Genomic DNA, 27,978 nt, shown 5'->3' with positions numbered 1-27,978 from the left:
GTCTTGCAAAATATTTATTGCAAAATAAAAGAAATATGGCAACAAAACTTAAATACCAAATGACAAGACACTGGCCATAAAGCTCTTGCTATATTATGAATCTTTTACAATAATCAATAGTAGAATGTGTCCCAGGGCAGCTGCACGTGGACAACCCTGTGTCTCTGGCTCCATCCATCTGCAGTCTGTGGGACTTGTGCCTCCTGCTTGCACCTGTACCTGGCCTGATCCCCCTAAAGCAGACAGGAGCCAGCAATTCCATGTGAAATGTACCATGCCATACCCCAGCCCCTTCTCTCCTTTTTCCTGTTGAAGCTACCACCACAGCTGACCCAGTGCCCTTCCCTTCCATAAGGTAGCAGGGAATGGAGAAACATTGCTGATGTACCTACTGTTCCCCCCACAGCTTCTCCTGTGAGAGGTTCCTTGGATTTCTTTCCTTTCTCACCTATCAGGAAAGGACAGGCAGCCAAGGAGGATTGTGAGCAGCCAGGGATCAGGTTAGGAATGCTAAAGCCTGAAAGAATTAAATCTGGCCAGGGGCATCAAGGGCAGCAAGCAAAGCAACCTCTATAGGTACACGGGTGATAAAAGGAAGACTCAGGAGAATGTGGACCCTCTAAGGAAGGAATGGGAGCCCCAGTTCCCTGGGACTGGGAAGGCTGGAGAGGGCTGAGCTACTCAGCCATGTTTCTGACTCAGCCTTCGCGGCAAGCTGCGCCAGCCACTCTGCCCAAGTCGCAGGAGGCAAAGGCAGAGAGAGGGAGAACAAAGAACTGCCCGCAGCAGGGGAGGATTGGGGTCGGGGAGGTCGAAGGTACCTGAAGGTGCACAAGTCCATGGGACCTAATGAGATGCACCTGCATGTTCAGAGGGACTGGTGGAGGAAGTGGCTTGGCCACCATCATCCATCGTGTTTGAGAAGTTGAGGCAGTCCAGAGGAGTTCCCGCTGACTTTGAAAGGGGAAACATAACCCTCTTTTGTTAGAAAGAGGAAAAAGGAAGATCCAGAGCTACAGGTGGTTAGGTCTCACCTCAGTGCCTGGAAAGAGATTGGAGCAGATCCTCCTGGAAGCTATGCTAAGGCACATGGAAAACAAGGAGGTGATTGGTGATAGCCAACGTGGCCTCACTAAGGGTAAATCATGAGAACTTAGAGCTCCTTCCAGTGCCTAAAGGTGCTACAAGAGAGCTGGAGAGGGACTTTGGACAAGGCCCTGGAGTGACAGACAAGGGGGACTGGCTTCCCACTGCCAGCGGATAGGGTGAGATGGGATATTGGGAAGGAATTGTTCCCTGGCAGGGTGGGCAGGCCCTGGCACAGGGTGCCCAGAGCAGCTGGGGCTGCCCCTGGATCCCTGGCAGTGCCCAAGGCCAGGCTGGACAGGGCTTGGAGCAGCCTGGGACAGTGGAAGGTGTCCCTGCCCATGACAGGGGGATTGGAACAGATGATAGTCTCTTCCAAACCAAACCCTCTTGTGATACTAAAGCCTTTCCTTAAAGCTCACCAGCATCAGAGGGAGTCTGTACTGCTGATGAAAAGGCTTATAGGTGTGCTCCAAACTGGAGCCTCTTAAGCCATATATCCAATGGAAGCACTCTTCACATAAAATATAATTAAATTATAAAAGGTAACTGTGTGTGTAATCTTCCTAAGGCACCCAAGAATTTTAAAAGACCTTGTCCTGATCACATTACTTACAGCACACTCTTGTTCCTCTTCTGCCCAAAGTTGCAACCGTTGGCTAGTCAGAAACCTTAGCATACAAGATGACACAGTTGAACAGCGTAAAAAACAGGAACCAAAACCAAACCCCAGTGAAGCACTACATCCAGCCAGCTCGAGTCTGCCAGCAATGCATCACGGGCAACACATAGAAATGGTCACGTTGATGCCGAGGTTTCCGTTGTCAGCAAAGAGGTGTGCAGTGGCCGTATCAAAAACGAGGCAGTTGCTGTTGCGGATGGCCACGAGCACGCCGTCGTGGATGGAGCAGGGAGACGCCTCCCAGGTCAGCCGGTGGCAGCTGCCGTGCAGCTCCAGTCTGTACTGAAAGTTCTCTGCCTGCTTGCGGGTGCCAATGAGCAGCACGGTGGCAAAAAACTGCTGGTGACCTTCACACTTCTCCTGTTTCTTCAGCACCAGCATGAAGTGGTGACCAAAGCACGACTGCATCATCACCCAGTCCACTGCCCCTGGCAGGTTAATGTCTGTGGCAAGGAAAATGATGTCTTCTCCCTGAAGGGTGGTAATGCTTTTGTGGGCATGCATGAGGTGGGACATCACGGCTTCCAAGGATCCCTCCCAGTCACAGGAGGTACCGGGGCACGGGCAGGAGTAGGGACGGTACTCACAGATGGCTTCATGTTTTGGCTTTTCTGTGTGGTGGAGGGTCAGGGAGCAGCCTGTTGTGGCATACTGGAAAGAGACCAAACACAAGCCGTCAGGAAAGGCACCAGCACTGGTAGGCGCTGCTCCCACCCGTCAGCTGCAAACACAGGTGATCAACCAGAGCTCCCGTGCTCATTGCAAATATTACATTACTTGTACGGAGCCCTGGATTCAAGCTGAGCTTTACTTAGTTTTTGTTTCCACTTAAAATGGATTCTTCTTGTCTTTTGTGGTTGTTTTTTTCTAATGCAAGCACTTAGATAAAATGGGCTGTATGGCTGAGTTGTACTTAGATCTGCTGCTGCAGTTAGATCTGATCCGTCCAGATCACCTGGAGAGGTCCTGGCTTGGATATTCCTTTTCTTTAAAAAGAACAGAGGATTCTAGTTTCAACAACTGGGGTGGTGGGTGAGTGTCCTCTGCAGGGGGGTGTGGGTGGTGGTCTGGGGATATGGATGTGGGGGTGATGGCTGGGGTTTTCGGCAGGGTGCAGGATCGGGGTGATGGCTGGGGTTTTCGGCAGGGATGCAGGGATCGGGGTGATGGCTGGGGTTTTTGCAGGGGTGCACAGATCGGGGTGATGGCTGGGGTTTTCGGCAGGGGTGCAGGAATCGGGGTGATGGCTGGGAGTTTTCAGCAGGGGTGCAGAGATCGGGGTGATGCTTGAGGGTTTTTGGCAGGGGTGCAGGGATCGGGGTGATGGCTGGGAGTTTTCGGCAGGGATGCAGGGATCGGGGTGATGGCTGGGGGTTTTCGGCAGGGATGCAGGGATCGGGGGTGGTCCGGGCCCGTCCCCTTACCCAGCCGCTCATCCTTACCTTGCACGGGAAGAGGACAGCCGAGGCCACCTTCTCCATGGCCAGGTTCCTGATGTTGGGGGTGAGGGAGCCCCGGCAGGTGGGACAGAGGCTCAGCTGCTGCCGGCATTGCTTGCACACCAGGTGCCCGGCCTGGCACTGCAGGATGGGCGGCAGGACATAGTCGAAGCAGATGGGGCACTCGAAGAGCGAGGTCAGCTCCTGCTGCTGCTGCTGCTGTTGCTGCTGCTGGGGTGGAGGAAGAGGAGGAGGAGGGGGAGGCGGCGGAGAAGCCCCGCCGGTCCCCGGCAGAACGGCGGCGGGGGACGGGGCGTGCTGCTGCTGCTTTCCGCAAGGCTTGCTAGGGCCGGGGCCGGCGGAGGACGGGCGGCTCATCGCGCCTCGCCACCGCCGCCACCATCGGGCCGCGCTGGGGACGGGGCGGAGGCGGCGGCTCAGGAGGAGGAGGAGGAGGAGGAGGAGGAGGAGAAGGATGGACGGGGCGGCGCTGGGCGAGCGGCGGCTGCGCGCGGCCCCCGCCCCGCTCCCGGCGTGCCCCGCGCGGGCCCGCCCAGGACTGCCGGCGCTGCGCGGGAGCGTCTGCTCAGCGGCACCGTGTGCCTTTACCGGCACCGTGTGCCTGTACCGGCACCGTGTGCCTATACCGGCACCGTGTCCGCTCAGCGGCACCGCGTCCTGTCAGCCCCTCAGCGGCACCGTGTCCCTTTACCGGCACCGTGTCCCTTTACCGGCACCGTGTCCCTTTACCGGCACCGTGTGCCTTTACCGGCACCGTGTCTCTTTACCGGCACCGTGCCCTGCCAGCCCCTCACCGGGAGCGTGCCCCATAGCGGAACTGCCCGCCCTCAGCGGGCCCGTGCCCCACACCGGGCCCATGCACGCCCCGCGGCCCTGGCCCCTGTCCCGGTGCGGCGGGAGCTGCGGGTGCCCGGGGCCCGCAGCGCCGGGGCCGAGCCGCGGCCCCGCAGTGCGATGGCAGACCCCGCGTCTGCTGGAACCAGCATCTCCTCATCCCGGCCCAGCATAATCTCGGGCTGGGTGCCGCGGCTTCTTTTTGTTTTTTGTAAAATTCAATAAATCGGAACCAAGTTTCTGGATCACTTGCAGAAGGTTTATTGTTCTCAATTGTTGTTAGCAACACAGTAAGGGTGTGACTTACAGGTCGTTCTGGAGCGATGACAATGAAAAAGGAAGTGGACAGTGGTTTCTGTCAGCTAGAAGCAATATGCCCTGCCCATGCTTGACAGGTGAATGTAGGGTGCCAGGATTTGGCAAAGGCAGTAAAATCACTGAACCACATAACCCCAGAGCAGTTTGGGTTGAAAAAGCCCTCTAAGACCCAGTAAGTTCAACCACTACCCCAGCACTGCCAAGGCCACCACTAGACATGTTCCCAAATCACACATCTGCACAGCTTTTAAGTCTCTCCAGGGATGGAGACTCCACCACTGCCATGGCATCTTTGCTAGCGCTTGACTCTTTCCTTTTCCTGCCAGCTGTCGTGGGGAGCTGGAGAACCTGCATCCTACCACTGGAAAAGGCGTGCAGTGGGACAGGGTTGCAAGTCACTGTTCCTGCAGTGCACGCTTTTGCAGTGGGTGTGATGCCTTATGGACAGGGTGTCCCTTCAATGCACCAAAGGCTGTTTGACTGGGGAGAGAGCTTTTTGTCCTCCACACTGCAGTGACCAGTGCAGCCGGTAGTGTGTGGGACATGGCAGTGCCTGGCAGGAGCAGGGGTCCTTCCTGCTCCCTCCTCAGAAGAAGGGGTCTGTCCCGTTCCAGCTGACGGTCGCACCTGGCCACTTGGTCCTGATTGCCATCTCCAGGGCTGGGCGCCTCCTCCCTGGGCTGCAGGGGCCTTCCCTCTGAGCCTCTTCCCAGTGATGCGAATGAGTGTCTGAAGAGGAAGTGAAAAATAAATGTCTAAAAAAATCTTAAAAACCCAACCCCACTCAAAAAGGCTTCAGTGACAGCTAAAAGCAGAAGCCTCTGCAGCTGCATTGGTGTAGATGTGCTGCCATCCTGCCCCAGGGAGCAGAGGGAGGCTGAGCAGGGCCTCCCGGGCTGGGGACTGCCCCTGCACCGAGGGCCCCCCGGAAATTCCGCTGCTCTGGGTGCAGCTCTGGGCTCCTTGCACCATGTGTTTGCATATTGCGTTTCTGGGCAGATGCTCAGATAGCATCTGTGGCCACACCAGGTATCATGACACTTATCTCAAATCACTCTGCTTCCTTGCAGATTTACCCTTTAGTTTCAAGGTTCTGACTTTGCTTTAAATGCTGCAGTGAAAGGAGAGCAAGGAAGGAGGCACCCAGTGAGGAAGGTAAGTGACACACAGCAGCAGAAAAACAAGAACCTTGCACCCCAAGCACAAAGCCTGGTTCACAACCCAAGCATTGCTACAGCAGCAGTTCATCCCTCCTGAGGGGATATGAAACTCGGTGGGGAACACGAGGGCCGTGGTGGCAGCTGGTGCTGGGCAGGAGGACAGACTTCAGCCGCAGTCAGCCAGGCAGGTGGCCCTGCTGCGTGCCAGCCTTGCTGCGTTGGTGTGCAGGTTTCGTCTGGGATAGAATTCATTGCCTTCCCTGTGTCTGGTATGGAGCTGTGTTTTGGCTTTGTGCTGAGCACAGGGTTGGTTATACAGAGGTGATTTTGTTGCTCCTGGGCAGTGCCCCCACAGCCAAGGCCTGTTTGCTCCCACCTGCTGCCGTGCTGGTGAGGAAGGTGGGAGTGCATGGCAGGCTGGGAGGAGGCACAGCCAGGACAGAGGAGCCAAAATGATCAAAGGGGTATTGCAGACCCTGTGGCATCATGCTCAGTATATGAACTGGGGGCAAGAAAGAGAAAGGCCTTTTGAGTATGGTGTTTGTCTTCCCAAGTCACTGCTGTGTGTGATGGGGCCCTGCAACACCTGCCTGCCTATGGAGGAAGCCAATTCGTTCTTTATTTTCCTTGGCTTGTGTGTGTGTGGCTTTTGCTTTTCTTATTACCCTGTCTCTATCTGGACCCACAGGTTCTTTAGCTTCTACCCTTCCAATTCCCTCCCTGATGCTGTGGGTGGGGGAGTGAGTGAGTGAGCAGCTGCAAGGGGCTTGAGGGCTGGGTGGGGTAAAACCCCGACAGCTGGAGAGAATGTTGTTATAAATGTTGAACTAATCATGAAACAGTCCAGCTTCCTGGTGCGTTTAAACTTTGTATTGAGTGTTTAATGCAGGAATGAGTTATCTGTGCTGCCCATACCTCAGTCCCTGGTAAATCTGGGTCCGTACCTATGGTCAGGCAGGCTGTTTGGGTCTGCTCCTGCTGCCCACTGTAGAAGTACAGGTGGAAAATTCTCTCAGCTTTCCAGTCGGAGAGCAGCCGGCTGTCGGTGCCGAAGAGCACGCTGTGCCTGCCCGAGAGGCTGCACAGCCACACAGGCAGCCGGGGCGTCCGCAGCCTGGGGCTCACCTGGCCAGGAGGACACTTGTCGGGAGCCTGGGGGTCCCACTGGCCGTGGGGCTGCCCTGCGCTCACCTGGGCTGTGCCGTGTCCCGCTGTGTGCCCTCCGCTCACCTGGGCTGTGCCAGGGGGTCCCGCTGCCCGCTCTGTGCCCTGCGCTCACCTGGCTGTGCCGGGTCCCGCTCTGCGCCCTGCGCTCACCTGGGCTGTGCTGGGGGGGTCCTGCTGTGTGCCCTGCGCTCACCTGGCTGTGCCGGGTCCTGCCATGTGCCCTGCGCTCACCTGGGCTGTGCCGGGTCCCGCTGTGTGCCCTGCGCTCACCTGGCTGTGCCGGGGGGTCCCGCTGCCCGCTCTGTGCCCTGCACTCACCTGGCTGTGCCCGGTCCCGCTCTGTGCCCTGCGCTCACCTGGGCTGTGCCAGGTCCCGCTCTGTGCCCTGCGCTCACCTGGGCTGTGCCGGGGGGTCCCGCTGTGTGCCCTGCGCTCACCTGGCTGTGCCCGGTCCCGCTCTGTGCCCTGCGCTCACCTGGCTGTGCCGGGTCCCGCTGCCCGCTGTGTGCCCTGCGCTCACCTGGGCTGTGCCGGGGGGTCCCGCTGTGTGCCCTGCGCTCACCTGGCTGTGCCAGGGGGTCCCGCTCTGTGCCCTGCTCTCACCTGGCTGTGCCGGGTCCCGCTGTGTGCCCTGCGCTCACCTGGCTGTGCCGGGGGGTCCCGCTCTGTGCCCTGCGCTCACCTGCCGCTGCCGCCGCGCCCGCTCCCAGCGCAGGAAGCCCACGCGGCCCCGCGGACACGCCGCCTCGCCGCCTCCGCCGTGCCCAGCGCCGGGCTCCGGCTCCCGGCCGCCGCCGCCGCCGCCGCCGCCGAGCTGCCGCGGGCTCGCCCGGCCCGTCAGGAGCAGGCTGAGCACGGCCTGCGGGAAACGGCCCGCTCGCACCGGGGACACCGGCAAACGCCCGTGCAGGCCAAGGCCTGCTCCCAGCTTGTCACCTCTGCTGCAGGCAGGGCAATGCCGGGCTGCCAGTGGCATTTTAGAAATTATTGTTACCATCATCATCATCATCATCATGATGACTTTTTTTTTAAGTCCACAGTCATGATTAAAATTGCAAAATAATTTTTGATGAACTTAGGCTTATTTTTTCTTTGGATTAATTACCAAGTGATATTTTTTTTTCCTAAATTGGATGTGGGAATAATAAAACCAGACGCTTGAGACATGTGTCTGATCCTACCTCCGTACAGGTGATGTTTCCAGAGCTGATGTTCAACAGAGGAGCTGCGTCACCCAAATCCTCTTGGACCCTGTGTGGCCGAGCAGAGATCATCAGGGCAGCACTGGGCCTGTGCCAGAGGCAACACTGTACCTCCCTGCCTGGCCACCAGAAATGGGAGGAAAGGAAAAGGCCTTTCAGGAGATGTAACCAGACTACAGGAAAATGTTTAAAAAGCAAAATATACCTTTCAAGTGTCCTAGAGAAAAGTAAACTGTATAAAAATAGGATCACTCCATGGCTTCCTTCACCTCTGAACTGAAAAAAGAAATAAGGCATCACAGGGGAGAAATTATGTCCTATAAATCATACTTAATTAAAACAATTCCTCTGCTTCAATACAGCCCTAGGTGAGTGTATTGAGTTAGACAAGTAAGGTGTTATTCCAGGAAGATTTTGTAACTGACTTTGTTTAATAGGTTCAGGTAAAAAATGAAAGAAGAAACTTCCAGTTATTGGCTAAACGGGTTTTGTATATTTTTTCCCATATTTTTTCTGAGGCTGCAAGGAATCACATCTTTGAATGATGTACAAAATACTGCCCTATTTACTCAATGTTTGTGGACTGAAAGATCTGGAATAATGGGCAAAGTCACAGGGGTTTACATGGGAGCAGAATCCCTTCCCATAGGAAAGGCTGGAAATGAACTAACTGTACCTTAACTGTGTGAATGTCCTGATGATGTTAACACTGCTGTGTCCAAAATGCCCGATTTGAATGGGAAATAAGATGTAATTTAGCAAGAAAATAACTTGGATAAAGCAGTTATCCCCACTTACACAGTTTATGTGATCAGAGATGAACTCCTGAGCAGCAGCTTTCTCTGAGAACTCGAACAGCTGGATCTGTTGGGCATGGACACCGTGAGGGTGGTGCAAAGGAGACACGAATTGTAACAAAAAAGCTGAGCTTTTGAACCTTGTTGTCCGTTAGTCAAGTGAAAGAACAATGCAAAGGTTTGCTGTGCCCCTTGCCCAGCTGTGGCAGCAGCTCTGTGTTCACAGGACTCTCCTTTTTGCAGGAGAAGGAAGGTGGGCTTTGGTGAAGGGGAGGTGGGGGTATCACGGACTGCAGCAACACCTGGCTCTGGGGTGATCCCTGTTTGCAGGGCAACATTGGTGGGGGAGCAGGTGCAGGAGGTTCTGTGTTTTGGGCCAAAGGAAAAGATTTTCTCTAAGGAAAACCCCGTTGGCAGAAGACGGTTCCATACTCACTCTCTCTGTGAAGCTGTTGGCCCTGCAGCCTTCCCCTGGCATCGTGGTGACAGCGGCAGTGACGAGGCACACGACAGCTCTGCCACCTCCTCCTGCTGCCCACAGGGTCTCTGCCAGGGCCGTGGCCAGTGCCTGGCCCTGCTCCCTGTGCCCGAGCCGGCACAGCCTGTGCCAGGGGGAAACCAGGGGCTGCGACTGTGACACCGCAGAGGAGGGGGCACAGCCACTGTCCCAGAATCAGGGGATTTGGTGGGAAGCAGGGGGTCAGCCAAGGCTTCTCTCCCAGCGCATAGCCCCACCTGAACCTGGATCCAGTTTGCCTGAACCCAGAGGCTGGCACTGACCAAGCAATGCATGGAAATCATTTTCATGCATCCCATGAGGCCCAGCAACTTACCTTTCCAGGTGAGTACATTCTGTCTCTCTTGTGAAGAGCAGGTATGTGATGATGTGTGCTTGTACAGCTGCCAGAATGGCTCTTGTTCCTCCCTAGGAACAGAAAAACAGCCCCTGCCATCTGAGGAGTCTGAAGGAGCACTTGTCACACCCAGCAGTCCCTGGCCGGGGGGACAACAAGAGGCCCTCATGGAGAGGAAGCTGCAGGGTAGCCCTGGCCATGTGCATGATCCTGTGGGTGGGAGCCCTTCCTCCTCTGTGCCAGGGAATAGCCCCCAGCTCCGGGGACCCTCTGTGCTGGGAAGCTCCAAGGTTTGTTTTTGGCCTCGCAGCAAAGGGACAGAGGTGCTGGGGCAGCCCAGGGCTGATGTGAGGCTGCACACAGGAGTGCCTGTGCCCGCTCCGCACCGTGCTGGCACCCACCCGGGCTGTGCTGACCCATCGTGCTGACACCCACCCGGGCTGTGCCCACCCACCCGGGCTGTGCTCCCTCCGTGAGCACCGAGCTCTGGAATGCAGGGAGTGGCACCCGTGGCTGTAGCCAGCGTTCCAGCCCCTGGACAAGGTGGGGGGATTTACAATTCGAGTGTGTACCTTGGCCTTCTGCTGTGGGTGCAGCATTGTGATGGTAAATAAAGAAGAAAACCTCCATCTCAGAAAATTATAAATTATAGTCTAGGTGACTTCACTTGTTGGATTTCTAGGTGGAGCAGGAATAATTGGGTAAGTCTAATTCTCTGAAAAGATACGAGCATTTTGCAACCTGCTGCATCTCTCCTGAGCAGGTGTGTGGGGCACAAATGTGCAGGGTGCAGGTGTGCAGGATACAGATGTGCAGAGTACAGATGCGCAGGGCACAGGTGTGCAGGGTACAGGTGTTCAGGACACAGGTGTGCAGGACACAGGTGTGCAGGGTACAGATGTGCAGGACACAGGTGTGCAGGACACAGGTGTGCAGAGTACAGGTGTGCAGGGTACAGGTGTTCAGGACACAGGTGTGCAGGACACAGGTGTGTGTGCTGCCGGGGCCCCTGCCCCGCTGCCGGCTCCCACGCTGTCTGTGGCAGCAGAGCTGTGGCAGGTGCTGTGTGGGGTCTCACCTGCCCTGCCTGCAGCGCGTAGGCCAGGTGGGAGCGCGGCGGGTGGAACCTGAAGCGCGCTGCTGCCCACTCGCAGCTGAAGAGGGGGGCCGTGCTCCCGAAGAGCAGCTGCTGCAGCCTCTGTGGAGCAGGAGGCAGAGGGGCCGGGGTCAGAGCTGCCGGCCTGCCAGGAGGGTCTGTCCCCTCAGGGCTCTCCAGGTGCGGCTGCTGAGCGTGCCCTCAGCCGGAGCACAGCACCTGCCTGGAGCCAGGCCTCTCAGCTTCACAGCAAAGTGATGTTTGAGCTCAGTGCAGGGACTGCACACAGCACTCAGCCACTCTGCTGGAGCTTGGTTGTACATTTACATTTCACATTTGGGTACAGTGCACATTTTAGGGAAGATTGCACCGGGGCCCATCCTGCCATTGCTGCAGATCTGCCGAGCTGCTGGACAACAGCACCTGGCAGCAGTGCTTTTGGGGCCAGGCACTCAGCTGGAGCTGAAATCCCTCCCTGATGGTGTTCAAGGCCCTTTCCAAGCCAAACAGTTCTAAGATTCCGTGATCCTGCCTCCTGTCCTGAGGCTGTTTGTCAGGGAAGCCCCCAAGTGCGGGGAAATGTTGCCTGTTGTCATTGGCTGGTTCTCTCCCGAGAATTATTGTGTATCAGCTTTAAGGTTGCATTCCAGCCGTGTTTGTTAAGAGTCTCCTAAATAATCCATCCCCATTCCACACCCTGTTCAGCTGACAGCAGGCTGAACCCTGCAGTCAGGGCACCAGGAAAGGCTCCCCAGCCTCTTTCCCTTCAGGAGATTCAATTACAGCTCATACTTAATTCAGCAGGCAGCTCACCACGGCCGTGTCCGGGGAGATGGGGCAGCCGCCCATGCCCTGAGGGAGCAGGAGGGGCCGGGGGACGCTGGAGGGGGGCTGTGGCCCCGGGGACTCCCCGGCTCTGGGCGCTCCGTGGCCAGCGCTGCTCGGTCCCTGCTGCGGGGAGAGGGGCAGGCAGGGCATCCCTCACCGGGGCTGCTGCTCCCCCGGGCATCCCCGGGGGCTGCTGCTGCTGCTGCAGCACCCAGCGTGCCCCCAGTGCCCCCAGTGCATCACCCGGGGCTGCTGCAGCACCCAGCGTGCCCCCAGTGCCCCCAGTGCATCACCCGGGGCTGCTGCAGCACCCAGCGTGCCCCCAGTGCCCCCAGTGCCCCCAGTGCATCACCCGGGGCTGCTGCAGCACCCAGCGTGCCCCCAGTGCCCCCAGTGCATCACCCGGGGCTGCTGCAGCACCCAGCGTGCCCCCAGTGCATCATCCGGGGCTGCTGCTGCTGCTGCTGCACCACCCAGCGTGCCCCCAGTGCCCCCAGTGCATCACCCGGGGCTGCTGCAGCACCCAGCGTGCCCCCAGTGCCCCCAGGTGGGCACAGTGCCTGGGCTGGCAGGGGGCTGGGGGCACGGGTTGCTCTGGAACGGGGGTGCCCTTGAATTCCAGCTGTTTTCAGACACTCCCAACACAGCCCTCCGAGCTGTGCCCTTGAATTCCAGCTGTTTTCAGACACTCCCAACACAGCCCTCCGAGCCGATGACTGCAGCAGGTAATAGTGCTGTGTTTGTCTGAATTACAGGGAATAACTTCAGTGTCTCCCAACCGAAGGGCACAGCAGGCTTTCCAAATACTTACATTTTAGAGATCTTAGTTTGTTTTCTAAAACTCACCATTAGTTTTTAATGGAAAGGTTAATCAAGTGCAGGACTGGTCTGCCTCTTTAACTGCAGAATATCTGAAGTCTGTTTCTCAAAGAAGCAGCATGAGAAATGAATCTCCATAGATACCTGGGCTGCAGGTATGGACGTGTGCCACCTAAGGACAGTCCAAAACTCACCAGACAAACAGAAAATATTACCTTTGGAAAAGGAGTTACCTGATGAGTCGTGCTGTTGATTTCCAAGCTGAAAGCATAAATAAAGTACAAATGAAAACACCCAACAGAGGTATTACTAGCATGTGGGGAAACTGGAGTCCAGCCAGAAGAGAACCCCAGAACAAAGGAAGAATAAGACCTGTAGCATTTATATTACCGGGTGCACAAGGACCTTTTGTCATTGTCACATAAGTTTTGTAATAAAACATAACTTGAAAAATTGCGTTAAATAACCACCTGGAATTAAAACTGTGTCAAAGAAGCGGAATAAAAACCTTACCCACAGAAACTAAAGATTTCCCTCCATTTGCTGAGGTCGGAGATTCTGCTGGCGATCTCCTGCAGCGGTGCGGGCGCAGCGTGCCCGGCGCCCGTGTCCCCCATGGTCCGGAGCGGGGCCGCGCTGCCCCTGGCTGCCCGCAGGCACCGAGAGAGGCACCGAGCCCTGCCGCCCGCCGTGGGGAGCGAGACAGCCCGGAGCATCAATGTTTAATGCGGCAGGAGCGGCTGCTGGGGAACGCGGGGCCGGAGCGGGGCCGGCAGCGGGGCGCTGTGCAGCATGGAACAGGAACGGGGCTGTGTCCCAAAGCGGGGCAGGAACGGGGCTGTGTCCCACAGCGGGGCAGGAACGGGGCTGTGTCCCACAGCGGGGCAGGAGCGGGGCATTGTCCAGCATGGAACAGGAACGGGGCATTGTCCAGCATGGGCAGGAACGGGGCTATGTCCCGCAGTGGGGCAGGAGCAGGGCTGTGTCCCAAAGCGGGGCAGGAACGGGGCTGTGTCCCACAGTGGGGCAGGAGCGGGGCATTGTCCAGCATGGAACAGGAACGGGGCTGTGTCCCAAAGCGGGGCAGGAGCGGGGCATTGTCCAGCATGGAACAGGAACGGGGCATTGTGCAGCACGAGCAGGAGCGGGGCTGTGTCCCAAAGCGGGGCAGGAACGGGGCTGTGTCCCCAGTGGGGCAGGAACGCGGCTGTGTCCCGCAGTGGGGCACAGCGGGGGCATTTCCCAGCACGGGGCAGGAGCAGGGGCATTTTCATGGATGCAAGGGGGTCCAGGGTCCATGCTGGGGCTCCCCCAGGGTCCTTCCTGGGGTTCCCTCAGGCTGCAGGGTGGGATGTGGGGGTGGTCAGGCCGGGCTTTGGGCACAGGGACCCCTGTGAGCACTCCCAGACCCCAGGCTGGGGCTGCTCTTGTCTTCACAGTAAAGGAGTGGTGTTGGGTTCGCTGTATAGTAAACAATACCATGAGATTCAACACAAATTATGCTTTAAGAACATACATTAACATTAGGAGGACTATGCATATAGTTTATGAAGAAAATGATGAAAGAAGCTGGGAGTTGTGCTGACTTGCAGAAGCCCTTCCACACTGATGAGATCCAGGGAGATGAGGAGGCAGAGCTACCTTGGGAAAGATGCAGCTGACAACCTTTGCAACAACCCGGCAGTGTTTTACCTTTCACAGTAAAAATACAAAAAAATGACATCAAAGTCAGTAAGGCCTTGTGGGCTGGTAGATCCGTAAGTGCAGAGGGCTGTGATACCTGGAACCTGGGTCTGATCTGTACCTGGGCACTGGGTGGATGCTGGCAGGGATTGCCCCTCACTCCAGCTGGCAGGGATTATTCCTCACCCACAGCTGGCAGGGATTGGCAGGGATTGCCCTCACCCACAGCTGGCAGGGATTGGCAGGGATTGCCCTCACCCACAGCTGGCAGGGATTGGCAGGGATTGCCCTCACCCACAGCTGGCAGGGATTGGCAGGGATTGGCAGGGATTGCCCCCACCCACAGCTGGGCACAGCCCCCCAGATAATAAATGGGGCAGGGGCTCTGTGTCTCTGTGTGTTCCTGTGTCCTGCGAGGAGCAGCTCATCTCCGGGCACCCAGGTAAGCCCACAGGGGCAGCGTTTGCTGGTGTGATGCTCAGCCTGGGGAGCATCCCGTGCTTTAGCTGGCTTGGGGCGGTCCAGGGGCGAGGGTTGATGCATCCATCTGTTCTGGCTTCCCATGCCAGACCCTCCCGTGTTTGTCCCTCAGTCCCTGCTGAGCTGCAGCCTGCAGGAGAGCCTGTCTGCTGTGCTGTTGCTGCCCTTCGCCAGGGGTTCTGATGGGGTTTGTTGGCATTGCTTGATGAGAATCTGCAGCACTGTTCTCTGGAGGGGGCAGTGGAAGGTGGCGGTGCCTGGGCTCAGTCCCTGGCTCTGCCCTGGGAAATGCCCTTTGCCTGGTGAGCTGCAGAGGGTTTGCTCAGCTCTGCCAAGCCTGGCTGCCTCCCTCAGGCCAGCAGCAGCACGTGGCATCTCCCCTGCATCTGCTGTGCTGTGTCAGCTTTGTCACCAAGCTGCAGCAACTGCTGGGGAGACGAGGGCTCCCAGTGCTTTGGGTTTGGAGCAGTTTGGTTTGTTAAAAGGGAAAAACCAGAGAGTTTCATGGAGAGAAACGATGCTGCTGCCATGCATGTGGAGCCAGGTGGGAGTGCAGGTGTTGGGTTGTGCCCTCTGAGCGCTGCAGTTGGGCTGAGTCTGGGTGTGCTGGGGCAGAGCCTGGGCGCTGCCCTGTGCCTTGCTGGGTGTCCCTGGCCCTGCTGCTCCGGCGTGGTCTCGGCTGCACCCTGGCCCTCACCAGGGCTGAGGGCAGAGCTGCTGCTGGCGAGTGTGTGCTTCCACTGAACCCATTGACTGGACTTGCCAGAGTCAGGGCAGTGCTACTGAGATTCCTGGTTTTCTTCATACCAGCCACTTTTTAAACAGTTTAAAAGGGAAAAAAATGTCTTAGAGGGCTTTTCCATCCAGGCATTTCCATACAGCACATCTTCTTTTGTTCACTGCTTACACCACATTAACACTTATTTGAAACTTTCCCTTTTTTTACCTTCTCTAGGGCAATTGTTCACAAATTGGTACATCTGGTGGTTGTTGATGTAATAGTGATAAATTTCTTTGCTTGAAATGTTTTGAAATCCCATCATTTTAATACATCAAGTCAACCGCTCCTGTGATTGTCCCTGACTCTTCTGATTTTGAAAAGGGAAATTCAAATCCAGCAAATCGGATTAGCAGGGCATTGAGGAAGTGCACCAGGGAGCAAACCAGGATGGTCCAGAAGGAATTTGCAAACTGCTCACTGTGAGTCTTGAATGTAAAAGTTCCCTCTTTGAAGTTAGCAATTTTTTCTGAAAGGTGGTGGATCTTCACCTCTGAGGAGAAGAGAATCATGATGAGGCAGCCACAGGAACCTGAAAGGGAGGGGGACATGCTCATTACCTCAGAATCTCTCAGCTGTGCTGCACGATGTATGCTGCAGCCCAGGGAGAATGTTTGTATGGCCACACAGCTTTAACAGGGATTATTTTTGGAATCCAGGCCAATGGCTATTGAAATGGGTAAGCTTTTTTTAATTGAGTTTGGCTCAGGACCCGGAATATTTAGCATAGCTGCTTTAGTGCCCTGAGCTAGTGAGGTGTCTGTGTTCATGTTCACCTTTAAGTTGCTCATTGTCCCATTGAGCATAACGGAGCTCTCTGCGTGCCTGAACATAAAGTTGTGCTGAAGTCCTTTGTGAAATCATGGTTGTAATGTGTAACACCTTGTGAGGTGGGGGTAAATCTGCCTGTCAGCGCAGGGAGCAGGTGTGTGGCTGCTTTCCCTGCATGGCAGTGCTGCTGCTGCCTCGGGCTGCCCAGCTCTCCTGTCCTTGGCAAGGCTGTGCTGCTCTGGGTGCTGGCCCTGCTCGCGTTGTCTGGACCCCTCCTGTTGAGGAACCAGCTGCATCACTGCCATATTTTGGTTATTTTGTGCCCCCTTTCGTGCTCTGGGTGGCTCCTGGTTCTGGCTGTGTGTGGGGTGTCAGCGATGCCACCCCAGCTCTGGGTCCCTGCCATGGCTCCTGCAGCTGCCTGCCCATTCCCATCCTGCCACCCCCCTCTGGGGGATTGCCCCAGTTTATCTCCCAACTTCAGTTTGGAAAACACGTGTTTTGACGTGGCAGAGCCCCCACCTTCCTGCCTGGCTTGCTTTTGCCACTGAGAGCCCAAGCAGGCCCGGTTTAAGCTGCCCCTGTGCTGAGCAGTGGGCGCTGCTGGCAGTGCCAGCCCAGCCTGGCACTCACAGGAGATGAAGCTCCACAGGTACAGCCCCACGGGGCCGTGCAGCGTCTCGTAGGGGCTGCCAAAGGCATTGAACATGAAGAACCCTGCTCCCACCAGGGCGAAGACAATCAGCACTGTGCAGAACAGAATGACGCTGACATGGATACTTGCAGGGATAATTCTGAGCAAATCTGGAAAAACTGAAAACAAAACAAACACAACATTATTATACACATTAGGCAAAGTTGTCTCTGATGTCAGGCTGGGGGTTCTGGCTCGTTTGTGATAATTGTTTTGATCCTGCTCTTCTAAATGCAACCAGATGAAATAATTCACTAGAAATGGTTTTTCATGGATGTTTGGAGGCAGAAAAATTCTGTGGAACTCAGAGGCATAGGCTGGCCAGGAGGGAGAGAGACCAGCTCCAGGAAAGCCTCTCCTCCCCTTCCTGAGGGTGCTCTTTGCTCCTTAATGTGAACAGCATCTTTTGGGGACAATCCAGGAAGCTGTGATTGGGAGACAGGTCTGGCACAAGGTGTCACTGAGGTCTCTTCCAGTGCCAGTGTTAGGGGCTGATCCCCCTTGGCTGAAGGCTCGGCCATCCCCTCTTCCCTGGGAGTGGGACAATAAATGTTTCTTTAGACTTTTTTCATTGGTGTTCATGAGGTCCCACAAAGGGTTGTGACATGGGAAAGGAAATTGTGCTGTGCACAAATTCAGGAATAATTTACTCTAAATATTTTTGTGCAGCTTTTAAGCTACTGTTTCAAATTGTGGTCCTGTTTGTCTAGGACACAGAGATAGACGTTCAGAGAGCAAGAGAGAATGATTTTTAAAAATTCCTGTCTGTTTGGCAAAAAAGAGGTGTTTTGGAAGGAACTGTGAAATATACTTCACTGTTCCTGATCTATGGGGGCATGACTAAAGCGAGGTAATAATGCCTGGTGCTGTTTTGCTGTAATGTGTGCAGAGTAAAGCAGCCTCACATCAATTACCCCTCTGTGTAAATTCTGTACCAACAAACTGCTCTGCAGCTCCATGCAGTAGCACAGGGCAGCAGGTAACGAGCTATCAAATCCGATTATCCCCCTGACTAAATGAAAGGGAAATTAATGAAATAAATGTCTTGGGAAGTTGGGCCAGGCCCAGTGCGAGGTGCTGCCTGTGGGATGGCCAGGGCAATCCCAGCACAAAGCCAGGCCAGGCTGGTGGGGAACGTGCTGGGAGCTGCCCTGAGAAGGACGGGGGTGCTGGGGGTGAGCAGCCCCCCGTGCTTGGGCAGGGGGCTCTGGATCAGACCCTGCCCTGGGCTCAGCCCCCCGTGCTTGGGCTGGGGGCTCTGGACCCAGACCCTGCCCTGGGGGTGAGCAGCCCCCCGTGCTTGGGCCGGGGGCTCTGCACCCAGACCCTGCCCTGGGCTGGGCCACAGCGTGAGCAGCAGGGACAGGGGGATTCATTCTGCCCCTCTGCCCTGCTCGGGGGGCTCCCTCTGCAGAGCTGCCCCCAGTGCCCAAACACACAGAGCAGAGTGAGCCCTAAGGGGCCAGGCTGGGAGAGCTGGGGGCGCTCAGCCTGAGGCCTCAGAGCCCCTTCCAGTGTTCCCTCTGCAGGATTCCTACAGGGAATAGTGTCACAGGAACTATCTGATGCTTTGGGAAAACATGCAAAACTGTGTATTTAATAATGCAATTTTTAATGGTTTAAGAAAACAAGTTATGGCATGGTATTGAATCCTCCCCTGGGCACCTGCATCTACAGCTGGTTCTGTTAGTAACATTTTATAAGTGATTTATCTGGAAAACTTAATTTCAGAAGCAATGTTGTCTTGAAAGTAAAACATTCCTCATGGTCCTGAATGAACCCATGTGTGCTGTGCATGAGAGACCTTTAGAAAATGAACCACTGACCTAGAAACTGATGGGAATGAGTGGGAACAAATGGAGCAGAAGTCTTCCCCAGCTGAACTGGGTTTGCTGGCAGAGCAAATTCATATTACAATTAAAAGAGATACAGTGGTCAGAGGGGAGCACTTAATGGGAACAAGCACAGAACTAAATCACGTAGCCTATTTTCCGTGCCTGTTCTCCTCAGACGTGCTGCAGTGCAGTGAGTGCATTGAGCTATGGCTGTGTATTTTATAAGTTTGTCCTGTTTTCTGGGATGCTCCTGGTGAGCTTCCAGGTACGGAGGTGATGGGAGGGGGCTGCTGCAGCCCCGGGGAGCAGGAGCAGCACCTTGTCCCCAGGGCTCTCGGGGTGAATGCTGCTGACCCCTCACAGCTGTCACTGAGCCACCCTGAGTGTCAGCGCCACAGCTGGGCCAGCCCTGGGTCATAGCTGTCACCTACAGCAACCCAAATCCTTGGGAGGGCACAGACCCCTCTGAAAATACAGCCATGGTGCAGTGACACTGGGATGGCACACAAAGCAATCAACAGGGAACTGCAGTGGTACACACAGACTAGTGATGGAATTCAGAGAGAGCAAATTCTAGTACTATATCAAATTAGCTTGGCTTACTATTTTTGGAAAATGTTATATAGGAAATAATTTCTAGTACCTAGTCTGGCAACCTTCCCTTGCCTTAAATCACGGATGTGAGCAGTTTCCATGTGCTGTTGTAGCAGAATCCTTGTGATCTGCGTGCTGTAGTAACTTCAGGGGAGGTATTGTACACACAGCAACTGGCTTTTACTGCCTGTTCTGCCTGCTGCTGGATACTATTGTGTCTCACTTCATCATTTTCTCATTGATCTTCTTATCCTTGTAGATTAATAGGTTATGAATGTAAAGTGAAGCCATTACTAATACTTTGACACTCCATGTCAGGTACCAAGTCAGCCAGCATTCCCCAGACAGCCTCCCCAGCCCTTCTTCCAATTAGTGCCACAGAATGCAAACTTTTGGGCTGCTTGGTTTCTCAATAGCAGCCAGTGCCCCAGCTCTTTCCTGAGGTTCTTGCTGGTTTAGCTCATTCTTTTTGGCAGCACAGAGGTAATGTTGTAATGCTGGCACACAGAGGAAGATGACAGAGATTAATTGAACCCCCCAAATAGTCTTTCTAAAGAAATATCATAAATCTCTTGGGATGTGGCTACCGGTGTAACTGCAGTAATAGACTCTTGAAGGCATCAGGCAGGCTGTACCAGTACCATAAAGCAAGTTACTGGCCCTGCCGATCGGCGCACGCTAAAGGGCTGGGTGTCGGAGCGAGGGGCAGCCCTGTCCCGCCGGCCGCAGGGTGCGGGCAGCCCGATCGATCGATGGATCGATGGCCCGCGGTACTCACATGAGAACTGCAGCGGTCTGCCCCCGAGCCCGCACTGCCGCACCCGCTGCCCGGAGAAGAGCCCGTACTGGATGGCGCCGATGAACTTGTGCAGCTCGGGGCCGCTGGCGTTGACGAGCAGCGCTCCGGTGCTGCAGAGGATGGAGCCCCGGACCCAGAGCTGGCTGCCCACGGCCGCCGCCGCGCCCAGCGCGCAGCCCAGGCTCAGCAGCCCGGCCGTGCAGAACAGCAGCTTCTTCTGCAGCGCCGGCATGCTTCGCTGCGGCCGCGGGACGGGCTGCGAGCGCCGCTGCGGCTCCCGAGCGCCCCGAGCCCGGCCAGAGCCGAGCGGGAGCTCCGGCACCCGGCCAGCCCCGATGCTCAGAGCCCCGGCCCAGCCCCGAGAGGGAGCCCCGGTGCCCGGCCAGCCCCAGCCCTGGCTGGAGGATGCTCCTGGAGGATGCTCTAAAGGCTCCCTTTCCCCGTGCCCTTCTGTACAGCTTGCAGACGTTTCAGTGCATCCCCTGTCACTTGATAGCGAGGGTTTAGGGTGACAGATCTCTGTAATTTGATGAGTGCTCTGCCTGTCCCAGCCCCAGGGCAGTGGATGAGTTGGGGGTGCAGAGACGAGCTTGGCTGCTCTATCTGATTGTCTGCTCTCCATAAAGGAAGCTTCCAGAGGGTTTATTTTTCCAGGTTTTTTTCTAAAGCCAGTAATGCTGAGCTGCTCTCTTGTATATTTCGGTTGTTGTTTTGTTTTCTTGGTTTTGGTATTTGTTTTTCTTTTTATCAATCTGGGTGCATTTCTTTTTTTGCTGTTTTTTAAGGTAATGCCCAGCACCCTGTCAAGCCAGGAGGCCCCACTTCAGTATCCAGTTGCATTTGGGCACTTTCTTGCACTCACTTTCCGTGTCAGGGTGTTCTCTGGCAGGGGCAGTGTGTCTGTTATGTACACTGCAGTGTGCAGAATGCTCAGCAAACTGTTCAGTCCAGGTTTCAAATATACACAAATAGGTTTTCTCTTACAGCTTGACAGAAGGTCCAGCCCACCCTGGGTTCAGGAATTCACAGCTCCTGTGTCTCACGTCCTGCTGCTGCTGGCTGTCACAGCACACACGGGGCCTGGGTTTTCTCTGAATCACATCAACTGGCTGGTATGCACACACTCTGCAGGTGGCTCAAGAATTTTATACCATCTGGGCTTAAAGACTGAGTCTAGTTACCTATGGAGGTGCAGAGTGCTTGATGGATGGTGTCTGTGCATTTTGACAGTTGAACTTCCAAAGCCCCAGAGAATGGTTTGGGTTGGAAGGGACCTTAAATATCGTCCAGTTCCATCCTCCTGCCGTGCTCAGGGAACTCCCACATCCACCTCGGCAGGGCAGGTTCGGGTGTCACCTGCTGGCAGCCTGCCTGGCCGGGGACGAGGCACGGGGTCCCCAGCCGGCAGGTTCCCGGAGCCCCGTGCAGGGTGTCCCGGGAGCCCGGGCAGGTTCCCGCAGCCCGGGCAGGTTCCCGGAGCCCTGTGCAGGGTGTCCCGCAGCCCGTGCAGGTTCCCGGGGCTGCCCAGCCGCCCCACGGCCGCTGGATGTCGGGCGCTCCCCGCTCTTTGCGCTGCGGGGATGTCACCACGCGCGGTGCTGTTTGTCTTCTTTTTGTCTCCTGTTTCCTTCCCCTTCATAAACTTCTGCTTTTCCCTGGCAGAGGAGGCTGTAAGTCACGAGGCTGTGTGCGCTGTTTTCAGCCGGCAGCTCACGTAAGCCTGTAAGGATTTTTGTTTTGTAAATAGCATGTCCACAGCTAGGACATCTGCCTAGTGACATTGTTATTGTTGTTAGAAATGTTCTTTGAAGGACAGCTGTCCGCTGCCTGTGTTTTGATGTGAGCCCAAGCGAAGCATGTTTGGAACCTATTTCCTGCCTGTTTTTCCAGTTTTAGTACTTGGTTTGAACCTTTACAATGGATAACACGTGTTTTAGTGGTGGTTGGCAGTGCTGCCCCGGTGGTTTGGTGTGATGCTCTTAGGAGCCTTTTCCACCCGGAATGATTCTGTGATTCTGTCCCAGCTGGCTCCTGTGTGGCAGGTTTCCATACAGGCACGGGCTCCCAGCAGGGCTGTGTGCAACCCAAACCCAGCACTTGGTGTGGCTGACAGAGGCTCAGCTCCTTGTTCATGAGGTTTCAATAATGATGGCAGCTGTTGAACTGTTCTGGTGGGAAGGTCTGGTGGCCCATAAAGATGTCACTTCACAATGAACACAGGGACAGGGCTGCTCCTGGTGAATGTGGCCATGTGCACTGGGCAAGGACAGGACCTCTCATTCCTGGTTCTCTCTGACTTGTGTGGGTTCCTCGGGAAATTTGCCTGAGTAGGAGGACTCAAAATCTAGAAACCTATTCTGTGTCATAAAGCAGTAAATTCACTTTCTCTTTAGATGGGATTGCAGAGAAAACTACTGACCTTATTTCTGGCCACAAGTATTTTCCATGTGACATTTCCTTGACTCAAATCATCTCCTGTGCACAGCTCCAGAATGATTTTCACAGTGGTGATTATTGTCAAGGTGTAAATCCAGTAAACAGTCTCTATTGCTACTGTACAGTTTTCAGTTGGAATAAATTTTATTACACCATATTCTTGGAACACGAGTGACTCACCTGCAGCCCCAGCTGGGCAAGGAGTTGATTTGGGCAGAAACAGAGTCCTCGGAAGGGTGATCTGGAGAATGCAGTAGTGACTTTCTCATGTGTGTAACAACTCCTCTGAGTTCACCTGTCATTTTCCTAGGGCTTAAACCCACTCAAATTTCCCCTAACACGTGAACTACGCGTATTTTATTATCCATCATAGTCTGTCACAGGTACCACCATGGAAGGGAACTGAGAATGAATGGCTTTCTCACCTCTTTAATCCATTTTAATATGTTTAGAATGGTTGGTGAAACCTGAACTTGCCAGTCTCCTGTGTAGCAAAATACAGCCTGGTTAAGTATAGCTCCAAATACCCCTCAGCAGTGGGGGGATCCCTGGTAATGCAGCTTGGTAGAGGATTTTCCAGCCAGTGTGCAGGAGTGAATGTGATGTGACAGAAGGGAGTGATTGATGTTTAATTTCTTGAAATCACTATTAGAATCCTGGAACTCCATGGATATTTATGCACTTAGGTCTCTGCTTTTAAGGCTTAGGGATGTGTACTTGTATTTAGTCTTGTTTCTGATGTTGTCTTTGAAGTCCATCTGAATTCTTATGATGCCAAGAGATGTTTTTCACTTTAGAGTGAAAAAGTCCTGTTTTGAATGTGGTTCTCAGGAATGGGGCTTGTGACAAATGCAGAGAGTTGATATTTGTGTTTCTGAGATCACATTTTTGGAAATGACACAGACAAACAAAACTCCCCACCCCGCTGTGGGAAAGAGCTCTGATGGGTCTTGGAGTCACAGAGCTTCAATTTAACATTTGTAATTACATTTGTGAGGGACCCAAATCTGAGTGTGCTGGGCTGCCTGACAGGAAAGGGAGACAAGATGAGCAAAATAATATCTGCAGATTCAGTCTGTTTTCCCAAGCACTGAGAAAGTGGAGCATGTTCTGAGCAGTCTTGTAATAGTTTTAATAATGCAGTTAGCATTACTTTGGTTGCTCAAATTGCTTAGTTACCTGTCCGGGTGTTTTCATCCTTAACTGTTCCAGCAAATCCAACACCAGGTTCCTGCTCATCTGAAGGAGTCAAAGTGCAGAATCTCTCTGGAATGTAAAAATTTATTCTGTGACTTGAATAACTGACAGTGACCTTGAGAGGAGCACACAGTGTCAAGCCTGCTTTCCTTGTGACCTTGCTGCTCTCTGGGGCAGCAGTTTGAGCCCCTCTGGTGAGGGGTCTGTGCTTGTCCAGGCCAGACCAGCTGCAGTGCAAGAGCCCAGGTCAGACAAACCCAGAGCCTGGTTATTCTGAGAGGCTGATGCGTTCTGAGTGTGTGTGAATAATGTGGTTCTGGAAGGGAGGAACCCTGAGGTACAGCCTTTGTGACACAGGAAGCCTTTGTGTGGCTCCACTCTTGTTATTTCCAGTCAAGAGTGAAGTGACATATGTGATGGTCAGACCCTGCAGCTTCTCCTGTCCCAGCTGCTGCCGGGGCCCTGAGTTCCAGAACCCAGTGGGAATGGCTCTGGCCGTGCCCAGCAAGTCTGCATCAGTGGAGAGCGGAGTCTTTGTTCTGCGTTGCCTTCAGAAATGTGCAGCATCCCTGTTCTGTTGGTAGTTGGCTGATCTCACCACAGCAGTGGTGGTGCCTTTGTGTTGCTTTATTTGGGCAAGAGAAAAGCATTTCCCCTGCTCTCTCCAGCCCCTGCCCTGGCTCTGTGTGTGCACAGCAGCCTCGCTCAGCTCAAACCCGTGTTCTGTTCTCCTGAGCTGGGCACCTGCAGGCAGGAGCTTCCATGCCCTTGGCTCTGTGATTCCCAGCCACTCTGGGGAAGTGTTCCCTTGCTGAGGGAGCTGTGCTGGGCTCCAGCCCCTGTGGTGGCCACTGCTCTCTGAAGCTTCCGCTGATCTTGGGCAAAGAAGGAAAAGCACATCTCTTTGGTTTGCAGGTTGGTATTTTGAAGTCTTCAGACATGGTGGCCAGCTTAGGAGGGACAAGTGAGATCAGCAGAGCACACAAGGACAGAGGACTGGATATAATCACATTACATCCCATTACTGCTCTGTAAATGCAGGGTTCTAAACACACGTGGTGTTTCTTTAGAATGTCAGAAATAAAATGGAGCTTTTGGGGAGTTTTTCACCCATGCCTATCTGACAGATAACATCTTTAGAGGCCGGGGGTGTTTTGTTTGCTGTAATGTGTCAGTGTGATGCAAGTCACAGCCTGGAAACAGACAGAGGAGGGCTGGAGGAATGAGTGTGTAAATCCTGTGGTGAGTGGGCTGGAGGCTCTGTGGGTACTGCTCCTGTTCCTCTTGCTCACAAAGCACATCACCCTTCACTGCTTTTATGAAGCAATTTTGTCATCAGGTAAAATTTTGATTTGAGTATCATCTGTATGAAAACTGGGGACATGAAAAGTTTCTCTTTGGCTTCCAGTTTATATTTCATATGAGAACTCTGCAAAGAAAGCAAATGTGTGCAAGTGACAGCAATGTGTGTGCTGGGAGCCCAAAGCACAGCTCATTGGGCTTTTCCTCCTGCAGAGCCTCAGGCTGTTGGGTCAGACCAGCTCTGGGCTGTGTCACCAAGGGGGTTTCTCTGTCCTGCCCTGCACAGGCAGCCCCAAACCACGAGCCCATGGTGATGCTGCCCTGTGAGTGGGCTGTAGGAGCTCTGGGAAGCACAGGGCCATGGCTGTGCTCCATCTGTAATTTACACAGGCAAGAGAACTCTCCTCTTGTAATAACAGTGATCCTGGAAGTTGCTTTCTGATCCATAAGCCAAATTGATTAAATAAAACACCTTAGAACTAACCAAACTAGTTAATAGGAAAAGCATGTCATTCTAGAACGAGTCTGGACTTTATGCAGAGGTAAGAGATTGTAGTGGTCTCAGATGCAAATGCTGGGGATATTGTGTGCATTTGTGTATAGCAATATAGTGAATTTGAAGTCCTGGATGAAAAGAATGGATACTCACACTTTTTATCTTCCTTTTACAATTCACTTGAATTTTCTGCAATAACGTGCTGTTAGCTTTTCTTGTATTCATTGAGGCAGCAGCAGGGAGAGACAGTGGAACTTGACAAGAAGAGGAAATTTATTTATGAAGCCTGCAGGTGTGGTGTAAGCAGATACAACAATTTTTAATAAGTGCAGTTTAAAATTCCTTTTTGGAGTAAATAATGCCCTCTGAAATGCTTTTTGGTTAATCTTGTCAAATCAGCTTTGCAGCTGAAGAGCTGCTGTTTGCTAATTTCTTCACTTGATAGCATCAAGTCCTTTAATAGAGTAAATGCACAATATTTAACTTTGTAAAGGTGAGTCCAGGTGTCTGCCATAAATAATTCCAAGACATATTTGAGTCTGAACACGTATTCTCAAGCGTTGCTGATGCCTGGTGGGTCAGCACTGTTCTTTGGGCTGTTGGTGAAGGCATCCCTGGAGGCTGTGAGTGCTCAGGGCACAGTGTGAGCGGTCACTCAGCCAGAGGTGTTCCTTGGTGGTGTTTCCCTCCTGCCTGGGCTCACGGCTCATCAGGAGTGCTGTCAGCAGTGCTGCCACAGCTGCAGTCCCCCAGCAGCTGCCAGTGCTGCAGGTGGGCTCTGCTCTGCTGCTGTTTCACGGGCAGGGCTGCAGCTCTGCCCTGGGCTCTGCTGCTGTTTCACGGGCAGGGCTGCAGCTCTGCCCTGGGCTCTGCTGCTGTTTCACGGGCAGGGCTGCAGCTCTGCCCTGGGCTCTGCTGCTGTTTCACAGGCAGGGCTGCAGCTCTGCCCTGGGCTCTGCTGCTGTTTCACGGGCAGGGCTGCAGGGCTGCCCTGGGCTCTGCTGCTGTTTCACGGGCAGGGCTGCAGCTCTGCCCTGGGCTCTGCTGCTGTTTCACGGGCAGGGCTGCAGGGCTGCCCTGGGCTCTGCTGCTGTTCCACGGGCAGGGCTGCAGGGCTGCCCTTGGTTCTGCTGCTGTTCTACATGCCGAGCTGCAGATCTGCCCTTGGCTCTGCTGCTGTTTCACGGGTAAGGCTGCAGCTCTGCCTTTGGCTCTGCTGCTGTTTCACGGGCAGGGCTGCAGGGCTGCCCTGGGCTCTGCTGCTGTTTCATGGGCAGGGCTGCAGCTCTGCCCTGGGCTCTGCTGCTGTTTCACGGGCAGGGCTGCAGGGCTGCCCTGGGCTCTGCTGCTGTTTCATGGGCAGGGCTGCAGCTCTGCCCTGGGCTCTGCTGCTGTTTCACAGGCAGGGCTGCAGCTCTGCCCTGGGCTCTGCTGCTGTTTCACGGGCAGGGCTGCAGGGCTGCCCTGGGCTCTGCTGCTGTTTCACGGGCAGGGCTGCAGCTCTGCCCTGGGCTCTGCTGCGCCGTCTCCGTGGCCGTGAGCGCCTTTGTCTCCTTGGGGGCCACAAAGGCCTCGGTGAATTTCAGCCTGAAGGCCTTGGACAGGTGGTAGTAGAGCAGGGGGTCGAGGCAGAGGTTGCAGACGGCGAGGAGCAGCGTGGCCTCCTTGGCCTTGAAGAGGGCCCGGCGCAGGGGGCAGGCGGTGCCGGCACGGCCCTGGCTCAGCGTGTAGGGGATGCGCACGGCGTGGTAGGGCACGAAGCACAGCAGGTAGGCCCCGGTCACCAGCAGCACGTGCGCCAGCGCCCGCCGCGCGCGCCCGCCGCGCTCCCCGCTCTGCCCGTGCCGCCGCAGCTGCCGCACCGCCACGCAGTTGGACACCAGCACCACCGCCGAGGAGTTGAGGAAGATGGCTGTGCAGATGAAGTTGGTGAACACGTGCCAGTCCCTCCCGAATTTGGTTTTGAGGTCGATGCAGCCGACGCCCGGGCGCTCCTCGATGTGCCTGATGGGAATGGCCATGTTGGGCACGGTGATGAGCAGAAGCATGGCCCACACCACCGCGCACAGCGTCTTGGCAAAGCCCGGCTCCTGCACGCGGTACATCTTGGAGCTGTGCATCAGCTGCAGGCAGCGGTCCATGCTCACGAATCCCAGAAATACGATTGACAGATACATGTTCAGGTAGATGAAGCAGGCCGTGACTTGGCAGTGGAATATTCTCAGACTCCAGGATGCAATTCCTAGGTCAACAATAATCTTCACTGGCAGTGTCAAAGTCAGCAGGAAATCTGCAGTGAGGAGGTTGATTAAGTAGATGCTCATGCACTTTTTTTTCTGGTCCTTCTGTGTGAATGCCCACAGTGCAAAACAGCTTCCAATAATTCCCATAAGAAAAATCAAGTAGTAAAAATAGGTAAAGGGTTCCATTTCTTCATAGAGATGACATTCAGAAATGTTGCTTGACATTGTAAACTCCTTGTGTGAGTTGGTTTTGCTGACAGGAGGTATCACAGACCTATGAAAGAACCAAAAGGTCATCAATGCCATCAGCCTTTCCTCAGCAATAGTAGCTATTCTCTTAGAATTTTGCTTGATTAATTCTAAAAAA

The 27,978-nt window shown here is 54.6% G+C and overlaps 4 protein-coding genes across 5 annotated transcripts; all 4 read right to left on the bottom strand.

The window, feature by feature from the left end:
• Position 1: 1 nt before the first annotated feature.
• On the bottom strand, positions 2-3,672 carry SIAH2 (siah E3 ubiquitin protein ligase 2). Its single transcript, XM_064721291.1, has 2 exons — positions 3,211-3,672; positions 2-2,419 (listed from the first exon to the last, which is right to left on the bottom strand). The coding sequence occupies exons 1-2, from the start codon at positions 3,583-3,585 to the stop codon at positions 1,862-1,864; spliced, it is 933 nt and encodes a 310-aa protein (XP_064577361.1). The 5' UTR covers positions 3,586-3,672; the 3' UTR covers positions 2-1,861.
• Positions 3,673-4,839: 1,167 nt separating this feature from the next.
• MINDY4B (MINDY family member 4B) lies at positions 4,840-12,920 on the bottom strand. The gene is made up of 12 exons (XM_064720586.1): positions 12,817-12,920; positions 12,537-12,564; positions 11,470-11,607; positions 10,639-10,758; positions 9,540-9,631; positions 9,143-9,308; positions 8,708-8,773; positions 8,115-8,185; positions 7,889-7,958; positions 7,390-7,566; positions 6,485-6,665; positions 4,840-5,109 (listed from the first exon to the last, which is right to left on the bottom strand). Exons 1-12 carry the CDS (start codon positions 12,918-12,920, stop codon positions 4,967-4,969), a joined length of 1,356 nt encoding a protein of 451 aa, XP_064576656.1. The 3' UTR covers positions 4,840-4,966.
• Positions 12,921-14,387: 1,467 nt separating this feature from the next.
• Positions 14,388-20,169, bottom strand: CLRN1 (clarin 1). Of its 2 annotated transcripts, none has more exons than XM_064720580.1 (3): positions 19,917-20,169; positions 16,595-16,828; positions 14,388-15,776 (listed from the first exon to the last, which is right to left on the bottom strand). In XM_064720580.1, the coding sequence occupies exons 1-3, from the start codon at positions 20,167-20,169 to the stop codon at positions 15,511-15,513; spliced, it is 753 nt and encodes a 250-aa protein (XP_064576650.1). In that variant the 3' UTR covers positions 14,388-15,510. The 2 variants fall into 2 exon arrangements, with proteins under 2 accessions (XP_064576650.1, XP_064576651.1); XM_064720581.1 differs by having other exon boundaries at positions 16,649-16,828.
• A 6,457-nt stretch (positions 20,170-26,626) lies between these two features.
• On the bottom strand, positions 26,627-27,854 carry GPR171 (G protein-coupled receptor 171). The gene has a single exon (XM_064721117.1). The coding sequence runs from the start codon at positions 27,834-27,836 to the stop codon at positions 26,808-26,810; it is 1,029 nt and encodes a 342-aa protein (XP_064577187.1). The 5' UTR covers positions 27,837-27,854; the 3' UTR covers positions 26,627-26,807.
• Between the last annotated feature and the right edge of the window lie 124 nt (positions 27,855-27,978).

Source organism: Zonotrichia leucophrys, chromosome 9, assembly GCF_028769735.1.
Source record: "Zonotrichia leucophrys gambelii isolate GWCS_2022_RI chromosome 9, RI_Zleu_2.0, whole genome shotgun sequence".
Taxonomy (NCBI): Eukaryota; Metazoa; Chordata; class Aves; order Passeriformes; family Passerellidae; genus Zonotrichia; species Zonotrichia leucophrys.
This window is presented reverse-complemented; position numbering and strand designations above follow the sequence as displayed.